Source organism: Hibiscus syriacus, unplaced genomic scaffold, assembly GCF_006381635.1.
Source record: "Hibiscus syriacus cultivar Baekdansim isolate YM2019G1 unplaced genomic scaffold, ASM638163v2 tig00113156_pilon, whole genome shotgun sequence".
NCBI lineage: Eukaryota > Viridiplantae > Streptophyta > Magnoliopsida > Malvales > Malvaceae > Hibiscus > Hibiscus syriacus.
Genome location: NW_024063446.1, coordinates 175513 through 192550, shown reverse-complemented (window position 1 = coordinate 192550; position 17038 = coordinate 175513). Strand labels below are relative to the sequence as shown.

Sequence of the window (17038 nt, the reverse complement as noted above, 5' to 3'; positions counted from 1 at the left end):
TAGAAATAACATGATGACGTGGCATTATTTTTCTGATGTGGATTTTTTCCTGCAGACATAGAAGTCATGTCATTTTGAATTAAAAGACTCGTTAAAAACTCCTGAAATTTTAAAGCTCTTGGAATTACTTTTATCTCTATCTCACTTTGTTATTAATACTGTGGGGATAGATCTAGGTGGGACAATTAGAGGGGATTGCTTTCCTAAGAATTTAAAATTATCATATATTTTAGATTTTTTATGTATTTTTTATTGTAAATTTGTTTTCGTTCTCCTGGAATTTTATAAATTTAAGTTCGCCCATAAAATTTATAAGTTCAAGTTCGAATCTTAACATAAAATCTTGTGTCTATTCCTGAATATTGTCATTCTTCGACGTCCTTTTCGTTCACTCCGAACATTAATAAACTCGTCTTTTCCTCTCTTACCCCTTGTAAAATGACTTTGATTTATATAATTCTCATCGTAGAATTAGAATATATCGTTTGTCTAATCGTTCTAATATCGAAAAATTAGATTAAAAATTTGGAAATAACAGGAGCTTTCATGGATGTGCATGTGATTGGATCAGCTGTTCAATGGTAATTTTGATGTCCTCTTTGGTGAAGCAAGCGAGATATTGTAACGTGAGGTCAAAAGATTTGAAGATACCTGTAAAGACAAGATATCAAACGTGAAGAAGATCTAAATAAGCAAAAGAAACAGCTTTTGCAGTTTTAGCATAACGAGAAGCGCCGAAAGCTTTCAAAGAGAACTGGCGGCGCGTCTTCCGAGCGGCGGAGAGGAATAGTACTGCATGCATGCATATATATATATATATATCATCAATAGAATAATTAGAGAAAGAAACTATTGTTATTTTTATAAATTTAATATTTCATCTCGATTAATTTATAAATATTTATTAACTATTGCTTTCTGTTTAATTAATTTCGGTTAAAACGATCACTATGATAATCAATTATTTGGTTGATTAGAATAGAGTAGGCCAGGTGGAAACTTGGAATCTCATAACCAAAGATGGAATTACGGGCTCTTCTAAAATGGTAAAATTTTGATTTTAATCCCTTTAAAGTTTAAATTGTAACATGTTAATCCCTACATGCATATTTAAACCCTCACCTCGAGCTTGTCATGTACCCCAAGCCACACAAAAAAAAACCCACTTCCTTGAGAAAAACATGGAAATGAATCAATCCACACATAAAAAAAAACCTTTCTTCAACTATCTCAAATCTCTCACACAAACCCCTCGTAGGCTCAGAAAGAGAATGCTAGCAACATGGACCCCAGACCAAGAGCTTAACCAAGTGAGGCAAAGGTCCGGTGCCGATATGAAGAGGAAACTCAAGTGGTATGATTTAGTAGCTCTCGGTCTAGGTGGAATGCTCGGCGTCGGAGTTTTCGTCACCACCGGCCATGTCGCCCGCTATACCTCCGGTCCTTCTGTTTTCATTTCGTATATAATTGCCGGAATATCTGCACTTTTATCTTCTTTGTGTTACACTGAATTTTCAGTCCAGATTCCCGTTGCCGGCGGCGCCTTCAGTTATCTGAGAGTGACTTTTGGTATGTTTGTATGTATATAACTATAACTATAACTATATATATATATCTCATCAAGACATCAACTTTCTCTAATTCCCATTCTTTGTAGGAGAATTTTTGGGCTATTTTGCTGGTGCAAACATTCTACTGGAGTATGTATTATCAAATGCCGCCGTAGCAAGAAGCTTTACTGAGTATTTATGCTCAGCCTTTGGAGTAACTGATCCAAATTCATGGAGAATTGAAGTTCATGGGCTGCCAGAAGGCTACAACAAGCTGGATTTCACTGCTGTTGCTGTTGTTCTTCTTCTAACTCTTTGCCTATGCCATAGGTTAATCTGATCTCCACTTAACTATCTTTTTCGTTCTGTACCTCAAAATTCTGGGTTTTTGAATGTGATGGATTTGTTCCTTTCTTTTCTGGGATTTGCAGTACAAAAGAAAGCTCTATCTTGAACCTTGTTATGACGATATTTCATGTGGTTTTCTTCGGATTCATCATAATCTCGGGTTTCTGCTATGGGAAAGTTGATAACTTGGTGAAGCCAAAAGGGTTAGCTCCGAATGGTATTAGAGGTATGCTTGATGGTGCAGCCGTAGTTTACTTCAGTTACATAGGCTACGACACGGTGTCTACCTTTGCCGAAGAGATCGAAAACCCTCTTGTAAGCCTTCCGGTTGGGATCGTCGGTTCGGTCCTCATTGTCACCGGAATTTACTGCCTCATGGCCCTGGCTTTATGTATGATGGTTCCTTACCAACAGGTAACATGCACTACATACATATATATGTATATGTATATGTATATGTATATATAATTATATAGCATTGTTTTGATATATGATCATGTGTAGATAGCCGAAACTGCATCATATTCAATGGCATTCGAGAGAATCGGATGGAAATGGGCGGGGAACGTTGTCGGTGCCGGAGCAAGCTTGGGGATTCTAGCGTCGCTCTTGGTCGCCATGTTAGGCCAAGCCAGGTACCTTTGTGTTATAGGAAGGGCCAGGCTAGTTCCATCATGGCTATCAAAAGTTCATCCTTCAACGGGCACACCATTGAATGCCACCATCTTTCTGGGGCTTTGCACGGCATTGATATCCCTCTTCACCGACATGGAAATCGTGATCGAAATCATCTCCATCGGCACATTGTTGGTGTTCTACCTGGTGGCCAACGCTCTCATTTACCAGAAATATGTGATCGTAGGCAAAAGCCGACCGCTTCGTACGTTATCCTTCCTTTTCCTCCTAACGTCGACCGCCGTCGGCTTCTCGGTTTCGTGGAAAACGAAACGGAAATGGTGGGGTTTGCCGGTATTCGGTGGTATCATGATCTTCGTTACGGCCTTGTTTCAGTACACGGTCGTCCCTAACTCCGCAGGTCGGCCTAGTGAGTGGTCGGTGCCGTTGATGCCGTGGCCGGCCGCCATTTCCATTTTCCTTAATGTCTTTCTCATGACAACACTACAAGTGCTGTCGTTCGAAAGGTTTGCAATATGGACATGTTTGATAACTGTGTTCTATGTGCTATATGGAGTTCATTCAACATTTGAAGCTGAAGAGATGGAAGTGGAAATCACGGCCGTTAATCAAGCTCCAAACCTAGATATCCAACCAACAAAATTCGACGTTTAACCCGAAAATTCAGACATTCGATGTTTAAGATTCATCGGTTGTAAATATTATATTCGAATATAATTATTCAAATGTGTATTATTTATATATTTTTATTAAAAACCCTAATTTTATAAAAAATAAAAAAATATCTAAATTACAATAAAAATTTACAACCATAATCGTAAACTAAACACATAATAAATGTATTTTTCCTAGACATGAGAAAACTAGTCACTTAATATCACAATGATTGTACAAGAAAAATGTTAAAAAACATAATCAAATAAACTCGGATAAAAGGTTGACACGAATAAATCTGACCGCATCGACAAATAAACCACAAAAGGATATGAAGCTATTAAAAGACTATCGATAAATCGCAAACCATAACTGAGTAACGTGAAAAATACTATCCAAAGCAAATCAAGTATCCAAATCCAATTCGATGATCCAAAAAGAAGAAATCAGTATGATAAAAAATAAAGCTTCATTTTGATCATTAGTGGCGATGTCAAATTCAATCTTAAAAAAAAGATAAACAAAAATAATGGTCAAACGATAAAAAACGTGCCTTAAAAACAGAGAAAAATATACTACAAAGATATAAAGAGACGTGTCATAAAAATATAAATATTAAGACTAAAAAATAAGAAATAAATACACTATAACAAAACAAATAAAATAATAATAAATATCGATAATCGACGATCATCAATATCGTCATTGATTTTAAAGATAAAAAAAAATTGACGACTGTCGTTAAGGAAAAAAGAAAAAGAAAAATAAGGTCAACCCGTGTATCATTTAATATTTGTATTATGAAGGTATGATTACCTTGAAGAATATAACCAAAAAGCTTGGGGAAAAAATGAAATGACATAACGATTATAGACAAATTATCTACCCACCCAACCAAGAGATGTTAAGGTAAAATATTCACACTTCCACGTTCCAATGGCCTTCATTTCATGGTCGTCACATCATAATCACGAGTTATCATTTACATATATATAGTATAAAATATTCAAATCATTATAATATTCATATTCACTCACATTTATATTAAAACATAAATACAACACTTTACCCGAGCTAGTTAGGTTTTTCTATGAAAAGATTAAACGAATGGAGCATTGAAAAACTATGTTGTTGGCAATAATAAGAGAGACTTAGGTCATGGAATTAAAAAAAATAACAGTTCTATAATAAAAATAAGAAATATATCTTATAGTTAAATTTTAATTTTTTTCCAAAATAACATCATAAATAATTTGCACCATTTGAGTGCGATGTGATGTAAATTAACATCATTTTCAAGAGAAAAAAAAGTCAATCTTGGTCTTTTTGGTGGTCCATCCTTGCATTTTGTAGAACATTTGGGATAATTATTATTATTTTAATACTTTTATGTTTATTTTATTATTTATATATTATATTTAAGATTTTTTTCCTAATAATATGTCGGCAGAATGGTTGGGCCTCGTAGAACGTGATAATGACAATGAGTTGGAATTGAGCCTATTAGCTCATGAACGGAGGAAAGATGCATTCAAGGGGCTATAAAATTATAAATAAAAGTATTTGCAAAAATCACTTTCAAAGGGTTGAAAAAAAATATTATGGAAAACGATTTTCTTTTAAGATATGGGCAGTAATCGACACTTTACAAATAAATAATATTATCAAGTGCAAGACAAAATAATAATATTAATTTGGGATCGTGAGATCGAGTTTTACGGAGGGTATTTCATAATTCGGAGGTCTCCTATGAAAGTTGCTCTCAATCTGGTGTTGGAGACAGTCTACTATCTTACCTCCTTTTATTCTCATTACATACGGAAATAAGGGTTAATTAATTTTTATGGAGAAGAAAAATAAGATAATTGAGCTTGAAAGTGGTTTTATCGTACAACCTATCACTAATATATATAAGTAGGAGAACAGGGGTAATGTAATAAGTAGAATTAAAGTGGTCCTTTGAATGTTAGAGTTCACGCCGAGAGCTTTAGTGGATAGATTAGGCATAATGAATAGCAGTGACGATAACTCATGATGAGACTGTCACGAGATAAGTTACGTCTAAGAAAAGGAAAACCGGTATGTGATAAATAATATTATTTTTATTCGAGATGATGAAGGGGGATGGATTTGCGGTTATTCAAAAGGCTATAGGGTCTTGCCTAGCGCTGGATGCAGAACTTTGGGGGATTTGCAGTTGAAGGCAGTCGTAGTTGAATCGGGTTGCAGTGATGCAATTTCTGTGCTGAACAATGAAGGAACCTCGCGGGGCGGTTCATCGGTGCTTCCACATATATTGGAGTTAATTCAACGGGACTGGAGGATAGCTTTTCAGCTGACACCTCAAACAAAATTACAGAACTGGAAGAAGGAAAACTCGAGCAATACAAACAATCAAACACGAGCAATACAAACAACGAATCGAGACTCAAAGAACCTGACCCCCCCCCCCACACACGACCTCTAGCTTGTTCGGATCAACTTAATAATCCTCCCCCAAATTTGGCCTAAGAACCAGTCTTCTTTTGCTTTGTGAAAGAAAGCAGAGTTCTCGTCCCCATTTTTCAGTCAATCCATTCCGGATTTTTAACGCCATACATCCTTCTTCGGTTTTGTGAAAGAAATTTGTTTTAATTACAAGATTAGTACTAATTAAACAACAATAATGTAAATTGAATATGGTAACTACCATTGTCGGCTTCTTTCATCATAGTATATTGCTTAAGAATCAAGATAACATGTGAGGTTAGAGAATCGTACCTGCCAAAACCGAACACCTCCACGTGATTATTTGTTTCAAGTCCAGGGAGATAACTAGAACCATGTTCCCAAACATGCACTAACAAATTAAAATTGCAATATTCATTAAATGTGCGCCAAAAATTTGTATTTTTCAGAGGGGAAAAAACGATTAGTTTAGTGATTGAGATTTGTAACAAACATATGCTTTGTTGATCTTTTTGTGAAGGTGATTTCATGAACGACGAAAATAAATACACGAGAGATATTGAATTTTTAAATTGGTAAACGGGTATAAGAGATCTTTGTATTTTTAAAAAATGGTGTGATCGTCGTATTATTTTTTTTCTTTTAATGTTGTCCTCTAACTCAGAAAATAAACTCAATGTAACACTCTGACCAAAGTTTTTTTCGTTGACCGTTACAGTACTGACGTGATAGTTCACGATATTGACCGTGAAATGCCATATTAGTATCGTAACGGTCAAACGACAAAAAATATTGGTTAGAGAGCCACACTGAATTTGTTTTCTAAGTTGAAAGGATACATTGAAAGAAGAAAACCACATTGCATTTTTCAAAAGGTACAAGAACCTCTTGTATCTTTTTATCATTTAAATTTGATAAGTATATCTCTTTTATTTAAATTTGATTCTATTCAAATTTAGAAGAAAAAAATAACTTGAATTTAAGGCCACAGGGGTAAATCCACATCACTCTTTATATATATATATATATATTCTTACATTATGAAATGACTTAGATTTAATTAAAATTTATAATCTATAAATAAATATTTTTTAAGTCACTGTAAAAATAATATTCTTTTTTATTAGGTTAGGGTTTAAGAATTAGAATTTAAAAATTAGGGTTTATAGTTTATGATTTAGAGGGTATGATTTAAAGTGTAGATTTAGAATTTGTGTTTGAGGTTTGATATTTGAAGTTGAGATTTAAGGTTTTAGGATTTATGATTTAGGATTTTTAAAATTGGGGTAAAAATATATTATTTTACTGTAAGTTAAAAGATATTTATTTATGAGTAATAAATTTTAATTAAATTTTAATTATTATTTATTTAAATCTAATGGTTTAAATCTATTTAAAATCTATTAATTTTATATAATATTAACGGATCCTACCATATATATATATATATATTATTGTTACGAAAATCAACATTTTCGTAATAAAACGATTGAAATGGATTTTGTCGTATAGTAAAAAAAGAGAAATTAAAGTAGAAATTAACGACTAATCTAATTGACACGGAGGAGAGAATATTCCAAATTCCTTCTCGAAGCATTATAAAAGTAAAAAGAATTCAACCACTCGCGTCAAAACCACGTGCAGATACCGCGTCCGAGTCCTATTTGTTGACCAAAAAATTAGGGTATCTATTTAAGTTTTTAAATTTTTAAATTTTTTAAAATCATATTTAATATTTAGTTTTTATTTAATTTTAGTATTCCGTCATTAAAAAGTTAACGCATTTAATACTTAAATTATCAGTTTTAGTATTTAGTATCTAAATTTAAATTTTTTCAAAACTCAAAGTTTTTAAAGGAGGTAATAAAATGGAATAAAAAACTAAATTTTAGTTATAATTTAAAAAAAATAAAGTTTAGGTACTAAAATAGACTTAAACTATATAATTTACCCAAAACTTAATTCAGTGACTAAAATAAAAGAAAAACAATATATTATTGACTGTAGATGGAGTTTACCCAAAATTAAATAAAATTTTTCTTCCGACGCTTCACTATTTTCACTTTTTGGACAAACGAAAACAACAAAACTGCAAATTAATGGTGTGTTAAAAAAGAAGAGAGCAGCGTAAAAATGGGATTTTCCATCTTCTGATCAAATCAAACCAATCTCAACCGTCAGATTAATCAGTCATCTTTTTGTTATTATATAATCCCCTCTGAGCTTTTCACAGTCTCTTACAAGTTGCAAATTGTTTCGTTCTTTTGGAGAGAGTTGAGATTTCGAAGCTCAGGCTCTGAAGATTTTGATTTTTTCGATCTGTAAGTTTCTGATTTCTTTGTTATTTGAAAATTTCGTTTTTCCTCCCATATATATAATAAATGATTGTTAATGTTGCTTGTTTGGTGGAGAAATTTTGTAAAAAAGGGAAAACATAAATTAATTTTCTATTCGGAGAGTTTAATTATATCGCATTGATGAACGATCTATGATTCGATTGTAATCACGTTATTTAAATTTGTATTGTACCGAATATTTCGATAATTATTAGTCTGAGATATGTGTGATATAGTTAGCACATTTGTTGCCCTTTTTATCTTGGTTTCTAAGCTAATTTAGTCTTAATGTTGTTGATGAACATGCAGGGTTTAAAATGGTTTTGCTGAGAGAACATAGTAAAGCCTTGGCGCTCTAGTCTAGAAATCTTGTTTCTAGTTTTCTTTTTCTTTTTTTCCTTCCAGTAAATGGGCTGCTTTCAATCTAAAGTAACAAGACAATACCCCGGACACGAAGACCCGACTATTCTCGCTTCACAAACTGCATGTAAGTTTACAAATTACTTAAATTTTTTGTTCATTTCATTTTCCCTATTGTCTGGTTGCTTTTACGAGGCGAAATGCCAATGTTTCCCGAGCATTTTCTTGTTTGTGGCTTAACTGTTGCTATTTGTTTTGGGGTTTTCTACTATCAGTCAAGAAACATGACTTTGCTTCAAATTATTCTTGGCTTGTTGTTTTTATGATTATCTGGGAATTGGTAAATTTCAGTTAGCTTGAGATAGATTATATAGTTTGCTATGCTTTGCTTGTTTCTTTGCTCCAAATTTTCAACTTGATTGGTTTTCTTCTGCAGTTAGTGTTAGTGAAGTTGAAGCACTTTTTGAGTTATTCAAGAGCATTAGCAGTTCGGTGATCGATGATGGGCTGATCAACAAGGTATGGTAGTGTCAGTGTGGTTTGAGATTAGGATTACCACATCTGATATCATGTGCGGGTCAATGATGCGAAGTTGCTTTTTTTTTGTCTTCCTTCCTTGTGTTACAATTCCTTTTTTTTTTATCTAGAAGTATCCACATTGAAAATCCATATCTGACACATTTTTGGACTTGGGTATATAGGGATAGACTCTCTAAATACTTGAAAAATATTGGAAAGAACTGAACGTACACATATCTCATGTATGACACACACAAATCACACCCTAGTTTGAGTAACAAAATCCATTCCCGAATCCCGCTTCCTTAGCATTAGAGGATTTTTCTCATTCTTCCCTTTTCAGTCAATTTTGAAAATTTACATTCGAAGTTTGGTGGCCATCTAACTCTTCTGTTATACAAGCAGGAAGAATTTCAATTAGCTCTATTTAAGAATAGGAAGAAGGAAAACATTTTCGCAAATCGGGTAATATATTTTGTTCCTATTTATTGTTGTGCGAAGTTCAATATTACTTCAAGTTTCGAATTTCATTTTGCTTTGTCTAAATCATGTTGGATGGCATGTCTGGTGCTAGCAATGAGTGACTAGGTTGCATGATTATTTACAGGGTTGAGGCTTTATTTTTGTGGGCATGTTTATCACATTTATCTTGTACAGATGCTTAAAATTTAGTACAGATAAAAAATTTGGTTTGAGGGGATAAATATCTCTCTAGAGTCTAGGTGCAGGATTTCTTGTCCAAGTTGGAGTAGAGTATTGTACCCTGTTTCAGTTTCGTTCTATAAACATGTATTTAATACCAATATGGAAATTATGAATTGGGTATTTTAGAGAATTTAAAGATTTGAATTGGTTTATTTATGCAACCTTCTACTACATGCAGATCTTCGATTTATTTGACGCAAAGAAGAAGGGGGTCATTGATTTTGGCGACTTCGTTCGAGCACTCAATGTCTTCCATCCAAATGTCTCAGAAGAGGACAAAATTGATTGTACGTAAACAGTTGATATAATGATCTTGAATGCCTAAATTGTGTCATCCTTCCATCTTATTTTCTAAGTTGATTGTTTTACATTGCAGTTGCATTTAGACTTTATGACATGGATGGAACAGGTTTTATCGAGCGTAATGAGGTATGTTGACACTTACCTGTTTGTTATTTATATACCATGCAGAATAGAATTAGTTTTAAAGATTATAAATTGATGCACATGACCCATATTCATATTATGATTCTATTACATTTTTACCCAAACCTCTTGCAGGCAACTTTATCTTCTGTGATTTTGGCAGGTCAAACAGATGCTGATCGCACTATTATGTGAATCTGAAATGAAGTTGGCTGATGAAACCATCGAGGCAATTCTTGATAAGGTGAGAGCTTGTTGTGGTATGGTTGCATAAAGTACGCTTTCATTATACTGATGAAAATCTGCTGTCCATGCCCGGATATCTTTTTGAGTCAATAGCTACCGAGCCGTAGACTATCTTGAAATGAATATCTATAAGAAGATTTCATGTGATCGCCCGTTTGAGGTATCCGGTTTACAGTCAGAATAGAGGAAAGATTCCACACCACTCATTAGTTGGCATTGTATTTAAGTTATATCCAACAATGCATGTAATGTGCAACAATATATATATTGTCTTCCGTTGGTTTTACTTAATTTGCTACCATTTACTGATACGTGACAATTTGTGAGCAGACATTCTTGGATGCTGACATGAACCAGGATGGAAAGATCGATATATCTGAATGGAAAAACTTCGTCTCCCGCAACCCGTCACTGTTGAAAATCATGACCCTTCCATACCTGAGGTTTGTTTTACCAAAAATCAATCGGCTTACGTAGAAACCATAACTCTCTGGGGAACTCACCGATCGTATATTATGATTCATGCAGGGATATAACGACGACATTTCCAAGCTTTATTTTCCATTCCGAAGTTGATGAGGTTGCAACATGATTGTTGTAGTATGTGATGGACTTTTAGCATGGGTCTTGCATGCATTGGGTTGGGATGCATTTTTTACATGATTTGTGTGAAGAAAATAGGTTTAGATGCTGCTATGAAGGCTAAAGCTATCAAAGCTTTCATAAAGATAGCTAGCTAAATGTGCTTAGCGTTGTTAGTGGATTGTATAGGGCATTATTGTAATTCATATTTTTCAAGTTTAATTATTTAATCAATTGATTTGTAGTGAGGTAATATATGTTTAGATTTTAATTTGTGTTAATTTGGGTAGGTTGCTCAAATAATTGGCTTGAAGACATTAGGTATCACATGGTTAGAAAAAATAATTTGGTAATAAAATTAAAATTCTTTCATTTTATAATAATAGTACTAAAACAAAAATAAGTTGGCTTTAGAGCTCATAGCTCCATTCTTTATGAAAGAGGGATATTAAAATTTATGGTAAATTCCATGAGTGATCCCTTATTGTTACTTTTAGTTAGTTTGATGATGTGATATGCTACTAAAAATGATTAATTTTTTATTTGATTTTTAATTTTAGATAAAATATTAATGTTACCATTAAACTTTAATACAAAACTAATTGGACACTTGAATTTTAAATAAATATTAATTTGACCATTGATTTGGCCAAAGTTCCTTGTTGTCGGCTTTTGTTCACTGCTATTGTCGGTCATAGTCAGTTGCTCTTATTGGAGATCGTTGGACCTCAAAATTTCTTCACTATTTTTTGTCTTCCTTGATATGTATTTGGTGTTCATTTCAACGATAGATGACTGGTCGGATTTAAGTGTCAGATCAATATTTTATTTAAAGGTCATAAGTTCAATTAATACTTCTTTCTATTTCAATTAATATTTCTTTCTAAATTTCAAGATTAAATTAATAATTAACCATTTTTACCTATAGAAAACAAAAATGACTGAAACACGTGTTTTCAAAATCCATAGCTAAAATAAGATATACCGAAAATAAAAGTTATAACTCATGTAGTTTAACCTAAAATTTATTATTGTGACAAAAAAAAAAGAACGAGAGAAACCCTAGATTTTGGAGGACATAAGGGACATTTGCGTCATTTCACGCAATAAATTTGCGATAACGGTAGCGATTAATATCACCGGCAAATAAGAAGGAAGAGAAGAGCTAATAAGATGTACAGAGGAGAGAGAGCTGCCGTTGGGTCCAAGGGAGAGATGGCGTCTGTGGATCGGAAACGGATCAACGAGGCGCTTGATAAGCAGCTGAAACGATCGTCGTCGTCCACTTCGAGGACGACCAACGGCAAGGATAAGTCCGCACACTCCCTTCTCATGGGGAAACATCCACCTGATCATCATCGCGACTCTCGTTCCGGTTCTCTACCCAAAGCTAACGTCTCAAATGGTATACTTTTTAATCACAGCTCCCTCTTTCAGTAATTAAGTTATAACCTTTTTTTTAAGAAAAGAAATAGATTTTTCTTCTTGTTTCCATATGCGAACATACGAGGAATATATATTTCTGTAACCTTTATTTAATTTTATGATTAAAATTGTATGTTTTCTTCATTTTTTCCTTTTTTTATTCTAATGAAATTAGACTTACGCAAAGGTTTTGAAATGTACGTGATTGAAGCTGTTGTAGACTAATTTGTGATTTTTTTTATGCCTATATTTTTGAGAGAGTGAGAAAATAAGAGAAGGCTAACATTCTTAATTTATGTCACAATGTTTGCTTTGTTGAGATTATATAGATATTGGCCAAACCCTGTATTTGTATGAATAAGATTTCTGCAACATCGGTGTTTATAGCCCTAAGCGAGTGCCGGCATCGAAACTAAGTTGGTTTTAGCTTTTCTTTTTAGCCCTTTTGGAGGGGGCATCGATTTTCAAAATCAAACGAAGTGCTTATATACAATAAACCTCCATATTTTTAGTTTTTAATATTGTACTTTTAGTGTGTAACTATTGTCTATTCGGTAGATTCTTCTTTTCTGTTTTTCTTATTCTTTGTGAACCATGTTTTCAAAGTGAGGGTTGTTACCTTTGGTTTTTTTGGTGACATTTCTTTCCTATGTCGCTTGTTATTGACATATGCTAATGCAAATTTTGATCACATTAGTTGCAGATGAATCTGAAACCGAAACAGAGGAGTCAGATGTTAGCGGTTCCGATGGGGATGACACATCTTGGATCTCCTGGTTTTGCAATCTACGAGGAAATGAATTCTTTTGTGAAGTTGACAATGACTATATACAAGATGATTTTAACCTTTGTGGGCTAAGCAGCCAAGTTCCTTATTATGAACATGCTCTTGATTTGATTTTGGATATCGAATCTTCACATGGTAAGTATACAGTATGTTTCTTCTCTTGTCAAGTTGTTTACGGTGTGTGAAAGTCTGATTGCTCTTGATTTGTTGAAGTTTGAGGTCCATCCTGTCATTAGTTTTTTGAGAGTGTTAACACTTGTCTCATTTATGTTCTTTAAAGCATCTGGTTTCATGATTGGTTTCATTCTAATTTGACTGCTTTTAAATATCAAAGATGGCAAGATTTCCAATTTTTCTGCATTTAATGTTCTTGATGGCATTTTAATTTAAGTGGGACAGTATTTGTGTCATCTAACAACAAGGCAAGTGTTTGTTTAATGTTTCTTGCGATGCGTAATTTGTGTTGGGCTGACATGGATAGGAGATATGCTTACAGAGGAGCAAAATGAATTAGTTGAATCCGCCGCTGAAATGCTTTATGGTCTGATTCATGCACGATTCATATTGACAAGCAAAGGAATGGCTGCTATGGTGAGAAGCCCGCCATGGTATTCGACATTATAGTTTCATTTTTACATATTGATATATAAAACTTTATAACAATCCAAACTTTTACAGCTAGACAAGTACAAGAACTATGATTTTGGAAGATGCCCAAGAGTTTACTGCTGTGGACAGCCATGTCTACCGGTTGGTCAATCAGATTTCCCTCGGTCAAGCACCGTAAAAGTGTACTGCCCTAGATGCGAAGATATTTACTACCCACGGTCCAAGTATCAAGGCAGTATCCTTTTGGTCACTGAAATTAATTGCTACTTGATACATTCATGCATGAATGTTATGAATAGGTTTTCCTTACTACCACTTCCGTGCATTTATGATAGTCACATGATCAATGTCTATATATACAATCAATGTTTATATTTCCGACAATTCTGCCATGGCGTGTTCTGATTTGAGTATGTAATGAGTCGCCTTAATTATTTCTATCTAGACATCGATGGAGCCTATTTCGGGACCACATTTCCTCACCTGTTCCTGATGACGTATTCGCATCTGAAGCCACAAAAGGCGACTCAAAGCTATGTCCCAAGAGTATTTGGGTTCAAGCTCCACAACCCATAATACTGGGATTAGAGCTTCCCTATCGGGCAAATGGTTTCTCGACGAGTTTGTATTTGGTATTCCTCGGCTTCTATTTTTGGAAATACTGCTATCGAAAAATCAGGTATAGTTCGGTAGTCGTTTCAGATAACCATATTTCATGTCCTTTTCATATGTTCTAAATGAATTACCATAAAAGCATTTCTGCGACCAGAAAGTATTGATCTTCAATTTTATCAGCCGTGCCTTCTTCGTCAGAATTTTATCAGTGTTTGCACTGCGTAGTGCCTCGAACTCCCGGAATGTCATATCCGGTATCACCTATAAGAAAGAATTCACTAGTGGATCAATTGTCTCGTAAAATTTTTTCTCAGAATGTTTCTTTTTTCAATAAATTTGCCCCTTGCATTGACATTTCGTTTTGATTATCTTTGTTCTCTTATTCTCGGGTATGTTTTCAACAGCCCCCAAATCAATGTGTTGTAATGAGCTTATCTTTTGTGCTTATTTGTACGAGTAGATTTTAAGTTAAGATATAATTTAGATTGAATTAATTCGAATAAACATAAAGTACGTTAATATCATACATAGCTTAAACTAAGGCTCGAAACCTAAATGTGCAAAAGGTAAAGCATAACAGTGTCACTTGAGTACCAATTTAATAAGGTCTTCTAATTTATCACTATATAATAATAAAATTAAACGAATCAAAACACCGAACTGTATAGATTGAACAAGATTAAAATGCAACTGATGTATAATATAAGGACTTCTATGATATATTTTTTCTCTCGTTTGGTTGGTATGTGGTATTAATCTCATCTCACCCGTCATGATAAGGATTCCTATGCTCACATGATGATTTGACCACTAAATTATTCATTGTTATAAAATGGTTATTAAAGTTACTAAATTGTTATAAAATAGTCGGTATAACGCTATAATAATTGCAAAAACTCGATAAATTTAATGAGATTTTGTAACAAGTCAATCAAATTAAATGATTATCTTAGCCTCTCTCCGACTGTCCATAACCCTTCTCCCGGACTTCTCTTCTTCGTTCATGTCCCTCAACGGTCTCCGCTCTCAGCTCACTCTAAAAGACTGCTTGATCCTGTTCGATGACACCCTGACTCGACTCAAGGACTCGGTGTTTGCAATGAAGGCTCAATTGACCAAGGAGAAGATCAGTGATATCCAGACTTGGTGATAATGGGATAGACGGCTGGTGATGTAGTCTCCTATTAATAGTTTGGCCATTGTTGCTACAATGCAGAGTCTTGTACAAGAATTTGGTCTCACCACGCACTGAAATTCACAAGTTGTCACTCTGAAGTTCAACTCCGTTTGTTGATGATGCAAATTTTATCTTCCTGCTAGTGCTATACTGGTTGACAAAAATGGCTTCTTCGACCGAAATCGGACCATATATCCGTATTCAACAGTTACACCCGAGTAGTTATAGTTCGATCCAATAATTATTCTTGTTTCTATAAGCATTGGCCGAACCCTTTTGAATCAATTTAATCGTGTCCCGGTTTCCTGTGAATACATCTGATCAAAGCCTGCAACTATGGAACTTTTTGTCAAAACATAAAAGAACAAAAAATCAATGATACAAAAAGATTCTCCTTCGTGATTAGTTGATCTCCTTTCTTGTAGATGATTCGTGTGTTTATCATTCAGATTGCTCTATTTGATATTTGGAAATCATCAATTTTGAGTATAACTGTGGTTTCACGCTTGGGATAACACCACAAGCGAGGTGGAAGAAAAGGAGAAGCAGTCCCACATCAGTGAAATATGTAAAACTCGAGCTATTTAAATATGAGATAAAGGTTAAATATGTTCGCCGATCGGGGTAACGCCTGCTTGTGACCCAAGTGGGGGCATTAAGGTGATTGGACATTGGTACAGTCCTTAATAGTCGAGTCCATGGTTGCTGTTCTCTGGCCTGCCTGCTCCAAGCGAGGAGTTGGGCTACGGGCCTTGTGCGAAGGCAAGGGTCTCTTAGCCCCTAGAGTGGAACGCACCGCGTGAGGCTGGTTTCACAGAGCAGCGAATAGTTCCCTCTCCTTGCGGTGGAAAGATAACAGGTTGTGGCTACCTGGATTCAATATGGCTTTGCGGGCTGTTCCAATTGAACAATCACTTTTTCATTTTTTCCTTTTTATTAACTGGTGCTGGGTCTGTTTTAATATATTATATTTTATAAGGTAATACATGAATTTAAATTTTATGCAATTATATGAAAAATATTTTGATTTTAATAACCGATAACATCTTTTTTAGTCTGTTTATTGTACAAGTAATTATATTATGTATTCTGATTAAACACAGCATGAATAAATTTTTATTAATTAATATTCCATTAAATTTAATCATAAAAATACACAAAAAAATGTTTTCAATATCTAGAAAATAATAAATTCAAAATTAAATGAGCCTTGGAGAAAATCAAAGTGCAACGGGTGTAGAATATAATGGCCTTGGACACGTTTGCAATATACATTAGGGTGGTACAAAGCTATACAGCTATATAGGAAGCTAAGCCAAGGGATCCACTGACATTCACATGGGCTTCTTGTACAAATGGAGGCAGATACACTGTTTACATTGCTCGGCCCTCTTCATACGTTTTATAAATTACTGGTTTCAATTTTATTATAAAAGATTAGTTGATAATTAAGTTTATTTAAATAAAAAGATTTGTGTAAAGAATATCTTTTTGCAATTTTTATAATTATTAAATAAGTTTGTGATGTAGAAATGGGTTTAAAATTGAGTTATCTTTTTTAAAATTAGATAATTTAAATTTTAATATTTGTAAACTAAATTCATAATTTTAACCA

General features: G+C 33.9%; 3 protein-coding genes across 7 annotated transcripts; all 3 read left to right on the top strand.

Moving 5' to 3' along the window:
• Positions 1-1064: 1064 nt before the first annotated feature.
• Positions 1065-11058, top strand: LOC120185985 (calcineurin B-like protein 1). Of its 2 annotated transcripts, XM_039190047.1 has the most exons (10): positions 1065-1074; positions 7939-7957; positions 8282-8459; positions 8769-8851; positions 9257-9316; positions 9735-9843; positions 9933-9985; positions 10146-10226; positions 10559-10671; positions 10757-11058. In XM_039190047.1, exons 3-10 carry the CDS (start codon positions 8381-8383, stop codon positions 10818-10820), a joined length of 642 nt encoding a protein of 213 aa, XP_039045978.1. In that variant the 5' UTR covers positions 1065-1074; positions 7939-7957; positions 8282-8380; the 3' UTR covers positions 10821-11058. The 2 variants fall into 2 exon arrangements, with proteins under 2 accessions (XP_039045978.1, XP_039045977.1); XM_039190046.1 differs by lacking the exon at positions 1065-1074 and having other exon boundaries at positions 7894-7957.
• On the top strand, positions 1182-3188 carry LOC120185930 (cationic amino acid transporter 6, chloroplastic-like). The gene is made up of 4 exons (XM_039190011.1): positions 1182-1569; positions 1658-1880; positions 1982-2312; positions 2403-3188. Exons 1-4 carry the CDS (start codon positions 1182-1184, stop codon positions 3186-3188), a joined length of 1728 nt encoding a protein of 575 aa, XP_039045942.1.
• A 777-nt stretch (positions 11059-11835) lies between the features above and the next one.
• Positions 11836-14387, top strand: LOC120185921 (casein kinase II subunit beta-2-like). Of its 4 annotated transcripts, none has more exons than XM_039190001.1 (5): positions 11836-12215; positions 12939-13157; positions 13519-13613; positions 13701-13866; positions 14077-14387. In XM_039190001.1, the coding sequence occupies exons 1-5, from the start codon at positions 11984-11986 to the stop codon at positions 14205-14207; spliced, it is 843 nt and encodes a 280-aa protein (XP_039045932.1). In that variant the 5' UTR covers positions 11836-11983; the 3' UTR covers positions 14208-14387. The 4 variants fall into 4 exon arrangements, with proteins under 4 accessions (XP_039045932.1, XP_039045930.1, XP_039045931.1 ...); XM_039189999.1 differs by having other exon boundaries at positions 13504-13613; XM_039190000.1 differs by having other exon boundaries at positions 12933-13157.
• The last annotated feature ends 2651 nt before the right edge of the window (positions 14388-17038 follow it).

Excerpts from the sequence above, each read along its gene's own strand:
- LOC120185930 (XM_039190011.1), top strand. The coding sequence starts at position 1,182 with ATGGAAATGAATCAATCCACACATAAAAAAAAACCTTTCTTCAACTAT. Across the intron at positions 1,570-1,657 it reads TTATCTGAGAGTGACTTTTG|GAGAATTTTTGGGCTATTTT; the intron begins GTATGTTTGTAT and ends CATTCTTTGTAG. Across the intron at positions 1,881-1,981 it reads ACTCTTTGCCTATGCCATAG|TACAAAAGAAAGCTCTATCT; the intron begins GTTAATCTGATC and ends TGGGATTTGCAG.
- LOC120185985 (XM_039190047.1), top strand. The coding sequence starts at position 8,381 with ATGGGCTGCTTTCAATCTAAAGTAACAAGACAATACCCCGGACACGAA. Across the intron at positions 8,852-9,256 it reads ATGATGGGCTGATCAACAAG|GAAGAATTTCAATTAGCTCT; the intron begins GTATGGTAGTGT and ends TTATACAAGCAG. Across the intron at positions 9,844-9,932 it reads AGAAGAGGACAAAATTGATT|TTGCATTTAGACTTTATGAC; the intron begins GTACGTAAACAG and ends TTTACATTGCAG.
- LOC120185921 (XM_039189997.1), top strand. The coding sequence starts at position 11,984 with ATGTACAGAGGAGAGAGAGCTGCCGTTGGGTCCAAGGGAGAGATGGCG. Across the intron at positions 13,614-13,700 it reads GCAAAGGAATGGCTGCTATG|CTAGACAAGTACAAGAACTA; the intron begins GTGAGAAGCCCG and ends AAACTTTTACAG. Across the intron at positions 13,867-14,076 it reads ACGGTCCAAGTATCAAGGCA|ACATCGATGGAGCCTATTTC; the intron begins GTATCCTTTTGG and ends ATTTCTATCTAG.